At 57.2% G+C, this 18,497-nt stretch overlaps 2 protein-coding genes across 2 annotated transcripts in view; both read right to left on the reverse strand.

The window, feature by feature from the left end:
• Nucleotides 1–7,559, reverse strand: part of LOC308512543 (erythroid transcription factor-like) — a gene marked incomplete at both ends in the record, with an annotated part of 28,680 nt that extends 21,121 nt beyond the window's left edge. Inside the window, one exon of the mRNA XM_081115483.1 lies at nucleotides 7,539–7,559. Coding sequence (XP_080971609.1) covers nucleotides 7,539–7,559 — 21 coding nt within the window. The remainder of the gene's footprint in view (nucleotides 1–7,538) is intronic.
• Nucleotides 7,560–7,570: 11 nt separating this feature from the next.
• Nucleotides 7,571–18,497, reverse strand: part of LOC308512544 (erythroid transcription factor-like) — a gene marked incomplete at both ends in the record, with an annotated part of 28,679 nt that continues 17,752 nt past the window's right edge. The window contains 2 exons of the mRNA XM_081115484.1: nucleotides 7,571–7,939; nucleotides 8,408–8,533. Coding sequence (XP_080971610.1) covers nucleotides 7,571–7,939; nucleotides 8,408–8,533 — 495 coding nt within the window. The remainder of the gene's footprint in view (nucleotides 7,940–8,407; nucleotides 8,534–18,497) is intronic.

The raw sequence follows: 18,497 nt of genomic DNA on the forward strand, positions 1-18,497 counted from the left end.
AGGACAGGGTGCCTCCTGTAGAAGGTGAGGACCGGTGATCCTGCTCAGGGTCAGGATGGGTTTCCTGTGGATTAGAGAAAGGGTTCCCTTAGAGCTCCAGTATCAGAGAGGCTCCTGAACCAGGCTGGGCTGCCGTTTTGATAGGAGTTGGGGATCCGGGGCTCCTGAACACGGCGGGTCCAGGGGCCTGTCCAGCACAGGTTCTGCAAGAGGTTTCTGTTCAAGACGAGGACAGGGGCTCCCACGGGATGAGGAGGCTGGGGTTCTGTGGAGCGGCCAGGGAAGTTCTGGACAATCCCTGTCATGAGCAGGGACTACTGTGGTTCTTCAGTGGGCCAGTGTGCTGACGAGCTGAAGGGATGCTGTTCTGCTGATGCTCAACCACTGAGCCACAGCAGCCGGACTAGAGTAGTTTTTCAGCTGTTCGTGAAGGAAAGCACCTGAGCCTTCCGCTGTTGTTGACCACAGTGAGCGCTCAGGAACGAGGGCTGCTTGCGTCTAGGAGCCTCTGGGCAGTGGGGGGCTAAGTCATGGAGCCTGGCTCAGCCCTGTGCCACCAGCTGTGTGGCCTTGGGAGAGACGCTTAACCTGTCTGGGTTAGGATGTCACCTGACTCTGTGCATGCTCCAGTGTGAGGGATTGTTCCATGGAAGAACACATCCCAGGTGAGTGGGTGCATTGGAGAGGCAGTTGGCACTGTGGGGAGCTCACCACCTATGGGGTCTAAATATCCCCCCTAGAGATTATTTTGTCCTCCTAATCTCCCCCTCCTTCTCTACCATTTCCCACAGGGCTGCAGGCCGAGCTGGGCCGAGAGAGATAAGAGATGAGTGACAGGAGGGCCCATGGACAACCCCACGGTCGCAGACCGGCCTCTGCCCTTCTTGCTGGCTGCCTTTCCAGCCCCACTCTTGGCCTCCCATTCCTGTCCTGAACATGTCTTCTGTCCCCTGGAGGTGGGCCCCTCACTTGCACCTGTATATAGATTGAGACCTCCACAAGCAAGTGTACAGAGCTGCTCACGCTGTCAGCCACTCGGAGGCACTGTGACAGGGCACAGGATGTGCGATACGCTCACATGCACATGCTTGCACACAAGTGCTGCCCTTGCCAGACCCACAAAGACCTCCTGACACGCAGTACCTCAGGTCACACTGCTAGGTCTCCACATTCCGTCCTACACAGCCCTTGGTGAGCATCCCGGAAATGTTTATGGAGCAAATGCTGTGCCTGGTACACATGCTGTCACACCGTCTCAGAACCACCCTGCCTGGGGCACAATCACATGAGCACAGCCTCACATGTTGCCTCAGCACACCCCGTTGCACACCTACCCCCACGTCCTCTCATACAGTCACTGGTGTCCGGTTTCTCACAGTTGTCTGGTGTCATGCACACCATCTCTCAGAACCTCACCCCCATGGTCACCACCTCACAGAGCATTCAGCCACCACACTGTCTCTGCCCATGACGTGTGCAGGTACACGCCGTATCATACACCCTGGTTGCTGTCACACGTGGTCTCACATACTAGTACACTCTTATACTTGCACATCATAACCCATTATCATGAAGGGTGACACGTGCTGTCTCACAGGGCCTCACGCCATCACCAGAGAACCACAGGCACCGTTGCACACCCCACCTACCACGGCTCTTTATTCAGTCCCACTCAGACTCACACCTCCAACTTCAGGACTCTGATGATTTATTTTACACATCATTGATGGCCCAGACCAAGAGCTGTGGGGGGCCCAGAGGCTGGGTTGTAGAAACTTCTGGCTCCACACCGAGAGGGACCCTACCCCTGCTCTGAGTCATGCTCTGTGTCCTCATGGGCTGAGTGGCGCCTCCAGAGTGCAGGTGGTGGTGGGAGGCATGGGGCCTGTGGGGAAGGAGCCTGTGGGTGAACCCAACAGGGGCCCGGGGAAAGGCATGAGGTGGCTGACAGGCCCTGACAGCGCCACGGAGCCCGGGCCTTGGTAGAGATGGGCAGTATCAGGTGGGCCCAATCTCAAGCCTGAGGCCACTTCCCCACAATTCCCACCATCGCTGCCCCCAGCCACCACCATGAAGCCACCAGCCGGTGCATCCGCTGGTCCTGTGCCTCCCAGGCTCGACACTGGCTTCTTTTCTTTCTGTGATGGCCTGGGTTTTCTAGACTTTATACCACCCTTCTGCACGGTCCGTGGTCGGTTCACCTGATGAAAGAGAGGCCATGAGTGTTCCCCGACCTCAGACTTTTGCCTCTGTGTCTCCACCAGGGACACCCTCTCCACCGCACTCCTTCAGAGTCGGGAACTGGGTCAAGGACTAGGGGAGCAGGCCCCAGCTGTGGCCCAGATAATGCCCTAAGGAGTCATGAGCTTGTGAGGCCCTAAGCAATGGAAAGGCTGAGGGAGCCTCTAGCCATAGGACTAGCTGAGGGCTGGAGGGGAGGGGGAAGGAAATGAGAAATGGAGGAGAGAGAAGGGAGCAGGAGGGAAAAGACAGGCAGGGAGGAGATGAAGGTGTAGAGAAGAGAAGGGTGATAGGGAAGGAGGAGGGAGTAGGTTAACAGGGAGAAGAGAGAAAGGGAGATTGGAAGAATACAGGAAAGGAAAAGGAGAAGGAAGGCCAGGTTAGTGGGATGGGGGTGCAGGGGGCAGGCTCCAAGAGGCAGGGCACACCTGGTGTGGCTTGTAATAAAGGCCGCAGGCATTGCACACGGGGTCTCTATTGGCATTCAGCCGCCACACTGCCGTGATGGTTGTCTGGCAGTTGGTGGACTGGGCACCTGCCCGCTTGCTGACCTTCTGGGGGCAGCAAGAATGTGAGGGTCAGTGCATTGGGGGGGTGGAGGACCCAGGAGGTGAGGGTCAGGGTGCAGGCAGGGCTTCCTGGACAAGGCATAGACTGAGGGTGCTCTGAGGGGCGAGGACATGGCCTCCTGTCCCGGGGCTTTCCAAATGGCGTGGGGTGCTTCATCAGTGGTTCTCAGCGTTGGCGGACATTGGACTCACTTGGGGAGTCGAAAACAATCCTGATGGCCAGGCAGCGCCCCAGACCAAGTAAATCAACCCATCTCGGGAGGGCCCCACGGTGATCCCAGTGTGTAGCCAAGGATGAAAACTGCTGTGCAGGGAGTGGACGGCGTGCCTGCTTGCAGCCCGAGGGTGTGCTGAGGGTAGACACTGCTGTACAGAGCTGGGTCCCTGAGTGGATGGGGCAGGGAGGGGGCATGTGGGTTCTCATAGAGTGTGAGGGCAGAGAGAGATCCCTGCCCGGAGTGAGAACAGAGTACCTGGGTGAGGGGAGGCCGGCCTGGGCTCTTACCCGGCGCCTTTGGGGCTTGTTGTGCCTGGTCATCGTCTGACCACCGGCATTGCACAGGTGGCACTGAGGAGTGGCTTTCGCTCTGCCGGACTTTCGCTCTGCCGGACTCTCGCTGTGCCTGGTACACATGCTGTCACAGCGTCTCAGAACCACCCTGCACGGCGCACAATCCCAGGGCTCTGGTGAGGTGGACAGGGGCAAGAGGGACCAGGCTCAGCCCAACTTTGCCTTGGACCCCATCCCCCTCCTCAACCTCCCTGTCCCTTTGGGGGAACCTCACCACAGGTGGACAGGGGCAGGGTTCCTTGGAGGTTGGCGGAGGAATAGACCGCTGGATTGGGGGGGCTTCTGGTTGGTGGAAAGAAGCTCCTAGGAAAGTCGGGGGGCCCGTAGGCACTGCTGGGGACAGGGATGGAGGAAGGCACCGCAGGCCCCAGCGCCAACAGGTCCGGACGCAGTCGCTGTGTCCTGATGTTCTCTAGGACGGTGCCTCTTGCATAGGAATCTTCTAAGGCCTGGGGATCGGTGTACTCCCAGGTGGGGCTCACCGTTGCGGGAGGGTAGAGCCCCGTGCTGCCATAGGACCAGCTGGTGTGTGGTGAGCCTCCTGGGGTCCCCTCCACACAGCAGAGGCATGCATTAACCTCGAAGACTGTTTGGGGTGTGGGTGGGTATGGGAAGGAAGAAAGAAGGGAACAGAAGGTCTGAAGCCATCCTGCTTTCAAGATGCAGTGATTCCCAACAGCCCCACATGGTGGCCAGCCTTCCCACCTTCCTTCCCATAGGTTGCCAGAGCAGCTGCTGGCCATTGGGTGACTCCTGGGTCTGAGCCCCAGTGGTCACTCTGGCAGCTGCAGCCACCAGCAGCCTTTTCCCAATGGGCTTTTAGCATAACTTTGTGGAGCCCCATGGGCCACTCAACTAGGGTCACCCCCACCTCCTTACCGTATTCATGCCCAATGAGGCAGTCTGGGGATGTACGTTCCCAGGTCTGCACATACACAGGGAACGTGATCCACAGAGCCTCGTGAAGGCTTCTGGCCATTTCTAAGATGGCTTCTTTGTGGGGTTCTACCCTAGCTAAGGGTCTCCATGGATACCCCAGCAACATGGAACCCTGCCAGGACAGCCAGGGCAGCAGCTGCCTGCATATGCTGCAACTGGGGCGGGGAGCGAACGGAAACCCAGGTGCATGCCGTTGTCTGGGAATCAAACCCGAGACCCTTCAGTGCACAAGCCCATGCTCTAACCACTGAGAACACCAGCCAGTGCTCGTAAGAGGGCCCATGAGAGGTTCCTGTGGGCCAGGCCTGGAAGTTGCATCTGCCACTCTGCTCACTCGATTGATCAGAACTGTCACATGTCCACCTGACATTGCAACAAGGCTGGGAAAGTGAGCGAGTCAGGAAGAAAGGGGAGCAGGGTTGAAAAGCCTATAGCAGTGCCTGCTACAGGATTCTGTAGACTCCCCAGAGCTACGCTGTTTCATGTGGTGGCCACTAGCCACAGTCAAGACAGTGGCTCCTGTACAAGGGGAGGGCAAGGCTTCCACACCAAGGCTGTCAGAGAGAGTCACATCAGGGCTTCCGATACAGGGTCAGGAGGGTGTTTCCAGAGGGCAAGTTTAGGGGTTCCTATGAACGATCAGGTCAGAGATTCCCGATACAGGTCCAGTTACGGATTTCTGTTGGAAGTCAGGGAAAGGTTTCTGCAGAATCCAGCACTGTTATAGGCAAGGCTTCCTGTAGAGGGTCAGAGCCATGGAGCCAGCACAGGGTTAGGTCAGCAAGCCCTGCACAGTGTCTGGGCAGGGGGTCCTGTGCCAGGTGAGGCTGTCGGTGCCTATATAGGATGAGGTCTGGACTTAAAGTTAGGGGGTCAGGACAGGTGCCTCCCACAGATTCAGGAAAGGTTTTCCATGTAAGTTCAAGATTGAAGTTCACATTGAGAGTTGGATCGCAGGTTCCTGTGGACTCTGTGGGGTAGCGTGTGAGGTAGGGATTGTTGTGCAGAGTGACGTCAGGGGTCATTGTCAATGATGTAAGCAAGGCTCCTGAACTCAATCAGGGTTCCCAAAGAGTTTACAGATGGGGGTTTCTTTGTTTAAAATATATTTTTAAAGATTTCAGAGAGGAAGGGAGAGGGATAGAAACATCAATGGTAAGAGAGAATTTCTGCAGACAGAGTCCGGGAGGTGGTTTCAGAACTAGATTTTAAGATGAGCCAAGTGGTTGTAAAATGCTACCTGGACGGCAGGGCTGCAGTGCAGTGTGAGGACAGAGCTGTCCCGTCCAAGGTCCAGGCAGGATTCCTATAGAGATGGAGTCCCATGAAGAGGGTCAGGCCAGGCATTTCTATAAGGGTGGGTGGGGCAGGCTCTGTCCTGCCACCAGGGAAGGCGGAGGTTCCTGTGCTGTGGTGGCAGGACAGGGTGCCTCCTGTAGAAGGTGAGGACCGGTGATCCTGCTCAGGGTCAGGATGGGTTTCCTGTGGATTAGAGAAAGGGTTCCCTTAGAGCTCCAGTATCAGAGAGGCTCCTGAACCAGGCTGGGCTGCCGTTTTGATAGGAGTTGGGGATCCGGGGCTCCTGAACACGGCGGGTCCAGGGGCCTGTCCAGCACAGGTTCTGCAAGAGGTTTCTGTTCAAGACGAGGACAGGGGCTCCCACGGGATGAGGAGGCTGGGGTTCTGTGGAGCGGCCAGGGAAGTTCTGGACAATCCCTGTCATGAGCAGGGACTACTGTGGTTCTTCAGTGGGCCAGTGTGCTGACGAGCTGAAGGGATGCTGTTCTGCTGATGCTCAACCACTGAGCCACAGCAGCCGGACTAGAGTAGTTTTTCAGCTGTTCATGAAGGAAAGCACCTGAGCCTTCCGCTGTTGTTGACCACAGTGAGCGCTCAGGAACGAGGGCTGCTTGCGTCTAGGAGCCTCTGGGCAGTGGGGGGCTAAGTCATGGAGCCTGGCTCAGCCCTGTGCCACCAGCTGTGTGGCCTTGGGAGAGACGCTTAACCTGTCTGGGTTAGGATGTCACCTGACTCTGTGCATGCTCCAGTGTGAGGGATTGTTCCATGGAAGAACACATCCCAGGTGAGTGGGTGCATTGGGGAGGCAGTTGGCACTGTGGGGAGCTCACCACCTATGGGGTCTAAATATCCCCCCTAGAGATTATTTTGTCCTCCTAATCTCCCCCTCCTTCTCTACCATTTCCCACAGGGCTGCAGGCCGAGCTGGGCCGAGAGAGATAAGAGATGAGTGACAGGAGGGCCCATGGACAACCCCACGGTCGCAGACCGGCCTCTGCCCTTCTTGCTGGCTGCCTTTCCAGCCCCACTCTTGGCCTCCCATTCCTGTCCTGAACATGTCTTCTGTCCCCTGGAGGTGGGCCCCTCACTTGCACCTGTATATAGATTGAGACCTCCACAAGCAAGTGTACAGAGCTGCTCACGCTGTCAGCCACTCGGAGGCACTGTGACAGGGCACAGGATGTGCGATACGCTCACAGGCACATGCTTGCACACAAGTGCTGCCCTTGCCAGACCCACAAAGACCTCCTGACACGCAGTACCTCAGGTCACACTGCTAGGTCTCCACATTCCGTCCTACACAGCCCTTGGTGAGCATCCCGGAAATGTTTATGGAGCAAATGCTGTGCCTGGTACACTTGCTGTCACACCGTCTCAGAACCACCCTGCCTGGGGCACAATCACATGAGCACAGCCTCACATGTTGCCTCAGCACACCCCGTTGCACACCTACCCCCACGTCCTCTCATACAGTCACTGGTGTCCGGTTTCTCACAGTTGTCTGGTGTCATGCACACCATCTCTCAGAACCTCACCCCCATGGTCACCACCTCACAGAGCATTCAGCCACCACACTGTCTCTGCCCATGACGTGTGCAGGTACACGCCGTATCATACACCCTGGTTGCTGTCACACGTGGTCTCACATACTAGTACACTCTTATACTTGCACATCATAACCCATTATCATGAAGGGTGACACGTGCTGTCTCACAGGGCCTCACGCCATCACCAGAGAACCACAGGCACCGTTGCACACCCCACCTACCACGGCTCTTTATTCAGTCCCACTCAGACTCACACCTCCAACTTCAGGACTCTGATGATTTATTTTACACATCATTGATGGCCCAGACCAAGAGCTGTGGGGGGCCCAGAGGCTGGGTTGTAGAAACTTCTGGCTCCACACCGAGAGGGACCCTACCCCTGCTCTGAGTCATGCTCTGTGTCCTCATGGGCTGAGTGGCGCCTCCAGAGTGCAGGTGGTGGTGGGAGGCATGGGGCCTGTGGGGAAGGAGCCTGTGGGTGAACCCAACAGGGGCCCGGGGAAAGGCATGAGGTGGCTGACAGGCCCTGACAGCGCCACGGAGCCCGGGCCTTGGTAGAGATGGGCAGTATCAGGTGGGCCCAATCTCAAGCCTGAGGCCACTTCCCCACAATTCCCACCATCGCTGCCCCCAGCCACCACCATGAAGCCACCAGCCGGTGCATCCGCTGGTCCTGTGCCTCCCAGGCTCGACACTGGCTTCTTTTCTTTCTGTGATGGCCTGGGTTTTCTAGACTTTATACCACCCTTCTGCACGGTCCGTGGTCGGTTCACCTGATGAAAGAGAGGCCATGAGTGTTCCCCGACCTCAGACTTTTGCCTCTGTGTCTCCACCAGGGACACCCTCTCCACCGCACTCCTTCAGAGTCGGGAACTGGGTCAAGGACTAGGGGAGCAGGCCCCAGCTGTGGCCCAGATAATGCCCTAAGGAGTCATGAGCTTGTGAGGCCCTAAGCAATGGAAAGGCTGAGGGAGCCTCTAGCCATAGGACTAGCTGAGGGCTGGAGGGGAGGGGGAAGGAAATGAGAAATGGAGGAGAGAGAAGGGAGCAGGAGGGAAAAGACAGGCAGGGAGGAGATGAAGGTGTAGAGAAGAGAAGGGTGATAGGGAAGGAGGAGGGAGTAGGTTAACAGGGAGAAGAGAGAAAGGGAGATTGGAAGAATACAGGAAAGGAAAAGGAGAAGGAAGGCCAGGTTAGTGGGATGGGGGTGCAGGGGGCAGGCTCCAAGAGGCAGGGCGCACCTGGTGTGGCTTGTAATAAAGGCCGCAGGCATTGCACACGGGGTCTCTATTGGCATTCAGCCGCCACACTGCCGTGATGGTTGTCTGGCAGTTGGTGGACTGGGCACCTGCCCGCTTGCTGACCTTCTGGGGGCAGCAAGAATGTGAGGGTCAGTGCATTGGGGGGGTGGAGGACCCAGGAGGTGAGGGTCAGGGTGCAGGCAGGGCTTCCTGGACAAGGCATAGACTGAGGGTGCTCTGAGGGGCGAGGACATGGCCTCCTGTCCCGGGGCTTTCCAAATGGCGTGGGGTGCTTCATCAGTGGTTCTCAGCGTTGGCGGACATTGGACTCACTTGGGGAGTCGAAAACAATCCTGATGGCCAGGCAGCGCCCCAGACCAAGTAAATCAACCCATCTCGGGAGGGCCCCACGGTGATCCCAGTGTGTAGCCAAGGATGAAAACTGCTGTGCAGGGAGTGGACGGCGTGCCTGCTTGCAGCCCGAGGGTGTGCTGAGGGTAGACACTGCTGTACAGAGCTGGGTCCCTGAGTGGATGGGGCAGGGAGGGGGCATGTGGGTTCTCATAGAGTGTGAGGGCAGAGAGAGATCCCTGCCCGGAGTGAGAACAGAGTACCTGGGTGAGGGGAGGCCGGCCTGGGCTCTTACCCGGCGCCTTTGGGGCTTGTTGTGCCTGGTCATCGTCTGACCACCGGCATTGCACAGGTGGCACTGAGGAGTGGCTTTCGCTCTGCCGGACTTTCGCTCTGCCGGACTCTCGCTGTGCCTGGTACACATGCTGTCACAGCGTCTCAGAACCACCCTGCACGGCGCACAATCCCAGGGCTCTGGTGAGGTGGACAGGGGCAAGAGGGACCAGGCTCAGCCCAACTTTGCCTTGGACCCCATCCCCCTCCTCAACCTCCCTGTCCCTTTGGGGGAACCTCACCACAGGTGGACAGGGGCAGGGTTCCTTGGAGGTTGGCGGAGGAATAGACCGCTGGATTGGGGGGGCTTCTGGTTGGTGGAAAGAAGCTCCTAGGAAAGTCGGGGGGCCCGTAGGCACTGCTGGGGACAGGGATGGAGGAAGGCACCGCAGGCCCCAGCGCCAACAGGTCCGGACGCAGTCGCTGTGTCCTGATGTTCTCTAGGACGGTGCCTCTTGCATAGGAATCTTCTAAGGCCTGGGGATCGGTGTACTCCCAGGTGGGGCTCACCGTTGCGGGAGGGTAGAGCCCCGTGCTGCCATAGGACCAGCTGGTGTGTGGTGAGCCTCCTGGGGTCCCCTCCACACAGCAGAGGCATGCATTAACCTCGAAGACTGTTTGGGGTGTGGGTGGGTATGGGAAGGAAGAAAGAAGGGAACAGAAGGTCTGAAGCCATCCTGCTTTCAAGATGCAGTGATTCCCAACAGCCCCACATGGTGGCCAGCCTTCCCACCTTCCTTCCCATAGGTTGCCAGAGCAGCTGCTGGCCATTGGGTGACTCCTGGGTCTGAGCCCCAGTGGTCACTCTGGCAGCTGCAGCCACCAGCAGCCTTTTCCCAATGGGCTTTTAGCATAACTTTGTGGAGCCCCATGGGCCACTCAACTAGGGTCACCCCCACCTCCTTACCGTATTCATGCCCAATGAGGCAGTCTGGGGATGTACGTTCCCAGGTCTGCACATACACAGGGAACGTGATCCACAGAGCCTCGTGAAGGCTTCTGGCCATTTCTAAGATGGCTTCTTTGTGGGGTTCTACCCTAGCTAAGGGTCTCCATGGATACCCCAGCAACATGGAACCCTGCCAGGACAGCCAGGGCAGCAGCTGCCTGCATATGCTGCAACTGGGGCGGGGAGCGAACGGAAACCCAGGTGCATGCCGTTGTCTGGGAATCAAACCCGAGACCCTTCAGTGCACAAGCCCATGCTCTAACCACTGAGAACACCAGCCAGTGCTCGTAAGAGGGCCCATGAGAGGTTCCTGTGGGCCAGGCCTGGAAGTTGCATCTGCCACTCTGCTCACTCGATTGATCAGAACTGTCACATGTCCACCTGACATTGCAACAAGGCTGGGAAAGTGAGCGAGTCAGGAAGAAAGGGGAGCAGGGTTGAAAAGCCTATAGCAGTGCCTGCTACAGGATTCTGTAGACTCCCCAGAGCTACGCTGTTTCATGTGGTGGCCACTAGCCACAGTCAAGACAGTGGCTCCTGTACAAGGGGAGGGCAAGGCTTCCACACCAAGGCTGTCAGAGAGAGTCACATCAGGGCTTCCGATACAGGGTCAGGAGGGTGTTTCCAGAGGGCAAGTTTAGGGGTTCCTATGAACGATCAGGTCAGAGATTCCCGATACAGGTCCAGTTACGGATTTCTGTTGGAAGTCAGGGAAAGGTTTCTGCAGAATCCAGCACTGTTATAGGCAAGGCTTCCTGTAGAGGGTCAGAGCCATGGAGCCAGCACAGGGTTAGGTCAGCAAGCCCTGCACAGTGTCTGGGCAGGGGGTCCTGTGCCAGGTGAGGCTGTCGGTGCCTATATAGGATGAGGTCTGGACTTAAAGTTAGGGGGTCAGGACAGGTGCCTCCCACAGATTCAGGAAAGGTTTTCCATGTAAGTTCAAGATTGAAGTTCCCATTGAGAGTTGGATCGCAGGTTCCTGTGGACTCTGTGGGGTAGCGTGTGAGGTAGGGATTGTTGTGCAGAGTGACGTCAGGGGTCATTGTCAATGATGTAAGCAAGGCTCCTGAACTCAATCAGGGTTCCCAAAGAGTTTACAGATGGGGGTTTCTTTGTTTAAAATATATTTTTAAAGATTTCAGAGAGGAAGGGAGAGGGATAGAAACATCAATGGTAAGAGAGAATTTCTGCAGACAGAGTCCGGGAGGTGGTTTCAGAACTAGATTTTAAGATGAGCCAAGTGGTTGTAAAATGCTACCTGGACGGCAGGGCTGCAGTGCAGTGTGAGGACAGAGCTGTCCCGTCCAAGGTCCAGGCAGGATTCCTATAGAGATGGAGTCCCATGAAGAGGGTCAGGCCAGGCATTTCTATAAGGGTGGGTGGGGCAGGCTCTGTCCTGCCACCAGGGAAGGCGGAGGTTCCTGTGCTGTGGTGGCAGGACAGGGTGCCTCCTGTAGAAGGTGAGGACCGGTGATCCTGCTCAGGGTCAGGATGGGTTTCCTGTGGATTAGAGAAAGGGTTCCCTTAGAGCTCCAGTATCAGAGAGGCTCCTGAACCAGGCTGGGCTGCCGTTTTGATAGGAGTTGGGGATCCGGGGCTCCTGAACACGGCGGGTCCAGGGGCCTGTCCAGCACAGGTTCTGCAAGAGGTTTCTGTTCAAGACGAGGACAGGGGCTCCCACGGGATGAGGAGGCTGGGGTTCTGTGGAGCGGCCAGGGAAGTTCTGGACAATCCCTGTCATGAGCAGGGACTACTGTGGTTCTTCAGTGGGCCAGTGTGCTGACGAGCTGAAGGGATGCTGTTCTGCTGATGCTCAACCACTGAGCCACAGCAGCCGGACTAGAGTAGTTTTTCAGCTGTTCATGAAGGAAAGCACCTGAGCCTTCCGCTGTTGTTGACCACAGTGAGCGCTCAGGAACGAGGGCTGCTTGCGTCTAGGAGCCTCTGGGCAGTGGGGGGCTAAGTCATGGAGCCTGGCTCAGCCCTGTGCCACCAGCTGTGTGGCCTTGGGAGAGACGCTTAACCTGTCTGGGTTAGGATGTCACCTGACTCTGTGCATGCTCCAGTGTGAGGGATTGTTCCATGGAAGAACACATCCCAGGTGAGTGGGTGCATTGGGGAGGCAGTTGGCACTGTGGGGAGCTCACCACCTATGGGGTCTAAATATCCCCCCTAGAGATTATTTTGTCCTCCTAATCTCCCCCTCCTTCTCTACCATTTCCCACAGGGCTGCAGGCCGAGCTGGGCCGAGAGAGATAAGAGATGAGTGACAGGAGGGCCCATGGACAACCCCACGGTCGCAGACCGGCCTCTGCCCTTCTTGCTGGCTGCCTTTCCAGCCCCACTCTTGGCCTCCCATTCCTGTCCTGAACATGTCTTCTGTCCCCTGGAGGTGGGCCCCTCACTTGCACCTGTATATAGATTGAGACCTCCACAAGCAAGTGTACAGAGCTGCTCACGCTGTCAGCCACTCGGAGGCACTGTGACAGGGCACAGGATGTGCGATACGCTCACAGGCACATGCTTGCACACAAGTGCTGCCCTTGCCAGACCCACAAAGACCTCCGGACACGCAGTACCTCAGGTCACACTGCTAGGTCTCCACATTCCGTCCTACACAGCCCTTGGTGAGCATCCCGGAAATGTTTATTGAGCAAATGCTGTGCCTGGTACACTTGCTGTCACACCGTCTCAGAACCACCCTGCCTGGGGCACAATCACATGAGCACAGCCTCACATGTTGCCTCAGCACACCCCGTTGCACACATACCCCCACGTCCTCTCATACAGTCACTGGTGTCCCGTTTCTCACAGTTGTCTGGTGTCATGCACACCATCTCTCAGAACCTCACCCCCATGGTCACCACCTCACAGAGCATTCAGCCACCACACTGTCTCTGCCCATGACGTGTGCAGGTACACGCCGTATCATACACCCTGGTTGCTGTCACACGTGGTCTCACATACTAGTACACTCTTATACTTGCACATCATAACCCATTATCATGAAGGGTGACACGTGCTGTCTCACAGGGCCTCACGCCATCACCAGAGAACCACAGGCACCGTTGCACACCCCACCTACCACGGCTCTTTATTCAGTCCCACTCAGACTCACACCTCCAACTTCAGGACTCTGATGATTTATTTTACACATCATTGATGGCCCAGACCAAGAGCTGTGGGGGGCCCAGAGGCTGGGTTGTAGAAACTTCTGGCTCCACACCGAGAGGGACCCTACCCCTGCTCTGAGTCATGCTCTGTGTCCTCATGGGCTGAGTGGCGCCTCCAGAGTGCAGGTGGTGGTGGGAGGCATGGGGCCTGTGGGGAAGGAGCCTGTGGGTGAACCCAACAGGGGCCCGGGGAAAGGCATGAGGTGGCTGACAGGCCCTTACAGCGCCACGGAGCCCGGGCCTTGGTAGAGATGGGCAGTATCAGGTGGGCCCAATCTCAAGCCTGAGGCCACTTCCCCACAATTCCCACCATCGCTGCCCCCAGTCACCACCATGAAGCCACCAGCCGGTGCATCCGCTGGTCCTGTGCCTCCCAGGCTCGACACTGGCTTCTTTTCTTTCTGTGATGGCCTGGGTTTTCTAGACTTTATACCACCCTTCTGCACGGTCCGTGGTCGGTTCACCTGATGAAAGAGAGGCCATGAGTGTTCCCCAACCTCAGACTTTTGCCTCTGTGTCTCCACCAGGGACACCCTCTCTACCGCACTCCTTCAGAGTCGGGAACTGGGTCAAGGACTAGGGGAGCAGGCCCCAGCTGTGGCCCAGATAATGCCCTAAGGAGTCATGAGCTTGTGAGGCCCTAAGCAATGGAAAGGCTGAGGGAGCCTCTAGCCATAGGACTAGCTGAGGGCTGGAGGGGAGGGGGAAGGAAATGAGAAATGGAGGAGAGAGAAGGGAGCAGGAGGGAAAAGACAGGCAGGGAGGAGATGAAGGTGCAGAGAAGAGAAGGGTGATAGGGAAGGAGGAGGGAGTAGGTTAACAGGGAGAAGAGAGAAAGGGAGATTGGAAGAATACAGGAAAGGAAAAGGAGAAGGAAGGCCAGGTTAGTGGGATGGGGGTGCAGGGGGCAGGCTCCAAGAGGCAGGGCGCACCTGGTGTCGCTTGTAATAAAGGCCGCAGGCATTGCACACGGGGTCTCTATTGGCATTCAGCCGCCACACTGCCGTGATGGTTGTCTGGCAGTTGGTGCACTGGGCACCTGCCCGCTTGCTGACCTTCTGGGGGCAGCAAGAATGTGAGGGTCAGTGCATTGGGGGGGGTGGAGGACCCAGGAGGTGAGGGTCAGGGTGCAGGCAGGGCTTCCTGGACAAGGCATAGACTGAGGGTGCTCTGAGGGGCGAGGACATGGCCTCCTGTCCCGGGGCTTTCCAAATGGCGTGGGGTGCTTCATCAGTGGTTCTCAGCGTTGGCGGACATTGGACTCACTTGGGGAGTCGAAAACAATCCTGATGGCCAGGCAGCGCCCCAGACCAAGTAAATCAACCCATCTCGGGAGGGCCCCACGGTGATCCCAGTGTGTAGCCAAGGATGAAAACTGCTGTGCAGGGAGTGGACGGCGTGCCTGCTTGCAGCCCGAGGGTGTGCTGAGGGTAGACACTGCTGTACAGAGCTGGGTCCCTGAGTGGATGGGGCAGGGAGGGGGCATGTGGGTTCTCATAGAGTGTGAGGGCAGAGAGAGATCCCTGCCCGGAGTGAGAACAGAGTACCTGGGTGAGGGGAGGCCGGCCTGGGCTCTTACCCGGCGCCTTTGGGGCTTGTTGTGCCTGGTCATCGTCTGACCACCGGCATTGCACAGGTGGCACTGAGGAGTGGCTTTCGCTCTGCCGGACTTTCGCTCTGCCGGACTCTCGCTGTGCCTGGTACACATGCTGTCACAGCGTCTCAGAACCACCCTGCACGGCGCACAATCCCAGGGCTCTGGTGAGGTGGACAGGGGCAAGAGGGACCAGGCTCAGCCCAACTTTGCCTTGGACCCCATCCCCCTCCTCAACCTCCCTGTCCCTTTGGGGGAACCTCACCACAGGTGGACAGGGGCAGGGTTCCTTGGAGGTTGGCGGAGGAATAGACCGCTGGATTGGGGGGGCTTCTGGTTGGTGGAAAGAAGCTCCTAGGAAAGTCGGGGGGCCCGTAGGCACTGCTGGGGACAGGGATGGAGGAAGGCACCGCAGGCCCCAGCGCCAACAGGTCCGGACGCAGTCGCTGTGTCCTGATGTTCTCTAGGACGGTGCCTCTTGCATAGGAATCTTCTAAGGCCTGGGGATCGGTGTACTCCCAGGTGGGGCTCACCGTTGCGGGAGGGTAGAGCCCCGTGCTGCCATAGGACCAGCTGGTGTGTGGTGAGCCTCCTGGGGTCCCCTCCACACAGCAGAGGCATGCATTAACCTCGAAGACTGTTTGGGGTGTGGGTGGGTATGGGAAGGAAGAAAGAAGGGAACAGAAGGTCTGAAGCCATCCTGCTTTCAAGATGCAGTGATTCCCAACAGCCCCACATGGTGGCCAGCCTTCCCACCTTCCTTCCCATAGGTTGCCAGAGCAGCTGCTGGCCATTGGGTGACTCCTGGGTCTGAGCCCCAGTGGTCACTCTGGCAGCTGCAGCCACCAGCAGCCTTTTCCCAATGGGCTTTTAGCATAACTTTGTGGAGCCCCATGGGCCACTCAACTAGGGTCACCCCCACCTCCTTACCGTATTCATGCCCAATGAGGCAGTCTGGGGATGTACGTTCCCAGGTCTGCACATACACAGGGAACGTGATCCACAGAGCCTCGTGAAGGCTTCTGGCCATTTCTAAGATGGCTTCTTTGTGGGGTTCTACCCTAGCTAAGGGTCTCCATGGATACCCCAGCAACATGGAACCCTGCCAGGACAGCCAGGGCAGCAGCTGCCTGCATATGCTGCAACTGGGGCGGGGAGCGAACGGAAACCCAGGTGCATGCCGTTGTCTGGGAATCAAACCCGAGACCCTTCAGTGCACAAGCCCATGCTCTAACCACTGAGAACACCAGCCAGTGCTCGTAAGAGGGCCCATGAGAGGTTCCTGTGGGCCAGGCCTGGAAGTTGCATCTGCCACTCTGCTCACTCGATTGATCAGAACTGTCACATGTCCACCTGACATTGCAACAAGGCTGGGAAAGTGAGCGAGTCAGGAAGAAAGGGGAGCAGGGTTGAAAAGCCTATAGCAGTGCCTGCTACAGGATTCTGTAGACTCCCCAGAGCTACGCTGTTTCATGTGGTGGCCACTAGCCACAGTCAAGACAGTGGCTCCTGTACAAGGGGAGGGCAAGGCTTCCACACCAAGGCTGTCAGAGAGAGTCACATCAGGGCTTCCGATACAGGGTCAGGAGGGTGTTTCCAGAGGGCAAGTTTAGGGGTTCCTATGAACGATCAGGTCAGAGATTCCCGATACAGGTCCAGTTACGGATTTCTGTTGGAAGTCAGGGAAAGGTTTCTGCAGAATCCAGCACTGTTATAGGCAAGGCTTCCTGTAGAGGGTCAGAGCCATGGAGCCAGCACAGGGTTAGGTCAGCAAGCCCTGCACAGTGTCTGGGCAGGGGGTCCTGTGCCAGGTGAGGCTGTCGGTGCCTATATAGGATGAGGTCTGGACTTAAAGTTAGGGGGTCAGGACAGGTGCCTCCCACAGATTCAGGAAAGGTTTTCCATGTAAGTTCAAGATTGAAGTTCACATTGAGAGTTGGATCGCAGGTTCCTGTGGACTCTGTGGGGTAGCGTGTGAGGTAGGGATTGTTGTGCAGAGTGACGTCAGGGGTCATTGTCAATGATGTAAGCAAGGCTCCTGAACTCAATCAGGGTTCCCAAAGAGTTTACAGATGGGGGTTTCTTTGTTTAAAATATATTTTTAAAGATTTCAGAGAGGAAGGGAGAGGGATAGAAACATCAATGGTAAGAGAGAATTTCTGCAGACAGAGTCCGGGAGGTGGTTTCAGAACTAGATTTTAAGATGAGCCAAGTGGTTGTAAAATGCTACCTGGACGGCAGGGCTGCAGTGCAGTGTGAGGACAGAGCTGTCCCGTCCAAGGTCCAGGCAGGATTCCTATAGAGATGGAGTCCCATGAAGAGGGTCAGGCCAGGCATTTCTATAAGGGTGGGTGGGGCAGGCTCTGTCCTGCCACCAGGGAAGGCGGAGGTTCCTGTGCTGTGGTGGCAGGACAGGGTGCCTCCTGTAGAAGGTGAGGACCGGTGATCCTGCTCAGGGTCAGGATGGGTTTCCTGTGGATTAGAGAAAGGGTTCCCTTAGAGCTCCAGTATCAGAGAGGCTCCTGAACCAGGCTGGGCTGCCGTTTTGATAGGAGTTGGGGATCCGGGGCTCCTGAACACGGCGGGTCCAGGGGCCTGTCCAGCACAGGTTCTGCAAGAGGTTTCTGTTCAAGACGAGGACAGGGGCTCCCACGGGATGAGGAGGCTGGGGTTCTGTGGAGCGGCCAGGGAAGTTCTGGACAATCCCTGTCATGAGCAGGGACTACTGTGGTTCTTCAGTGGGCCAGTGTGCTGACGAGCTGAAGGGATGCTGTTCTGCTGATGCTCAACCACTGAGCCACAGCAGCCGGACTAGAGTAGTTCTTCAGCTGTTCATGAAGGAAAGCACCTGAGCCTTCCGCTGTTGTTGACCACAGTGAGCGCTCAGGAACGAGGGCTGCTTGCGTCTAGGAGCCTCTGGGCAGTGGGGGGCTAAGTCATGGAGCCTGGCTCAGCCCTGTGCCACCAGCTGTGTGGCCTTGGGAGAGACGCTTAACCTGTCTGGGTTAGGATGTCACCTGACTCTGTGCATGCTCCAGTGTGAGGGATTGTTCCATGGAAGAACACATCCCAGGTGAGTGGGTGCATTGGGGAGGCAGTTGGCACTGTGGGGAGCTCACCACCTATGGGGTCTAAATATCCCCCCTAGAGATTATTTTGTCCTCCTAATCTCCCCCTCCTTCTCTACCATTTCCCACAGGGCTGCAGGCCGAGCTGGGCCGAGAGAGATAAGAGATGAGTGACAGGAGGGCCCATGGACAACCCCACGGTCGAGACCGGCCTCTGCCCTTCTTGCTGGCTGCCTTTCCAGCCCCACTCTTGGCCTCCCATTCCTGTCCTGAACATGTCTTCTGTCCCCTGGAGGTGGGCCCCTCACTTGCACCTGTATATAGATTGAGACCTCCACAAGCAAGTGTACAGAGCTGCTCACGCTGTCAGCCACTCGGAGGCACTGTGACAGGGCACAGGATGTGCGATACGCTCACAGGCACATGCTTGCACACAAGTGCTGCCCTTGCCAGACCCACAAAGACCTCCTGACACGCAGTACCTCAGGTCACACTGCTAGGTCTCCACATTCCGTCCTACACAGCCCTTGGTGAGCATCCCGGAAATGTTTATTGAGCAAATGCTGTGCCTGGTACACATGCTGTCACACCGTCTCAGAACCCCCTGCCTGGGGCACAATCA

Source organism: Myotis nattereri (genome assembly GCF_964212035.1).
Source record: "Myotis nattereri genome assembly, contig: HAP1_SCAFFOLD_114, whole genome shotgun sequence".
Taxonomy (NCBI): Eukaryota; Metazoa; Chordata; class Mammalia; order Chiroptera; family Vespertilionidae; genus Myotis; species Myotis nattereri.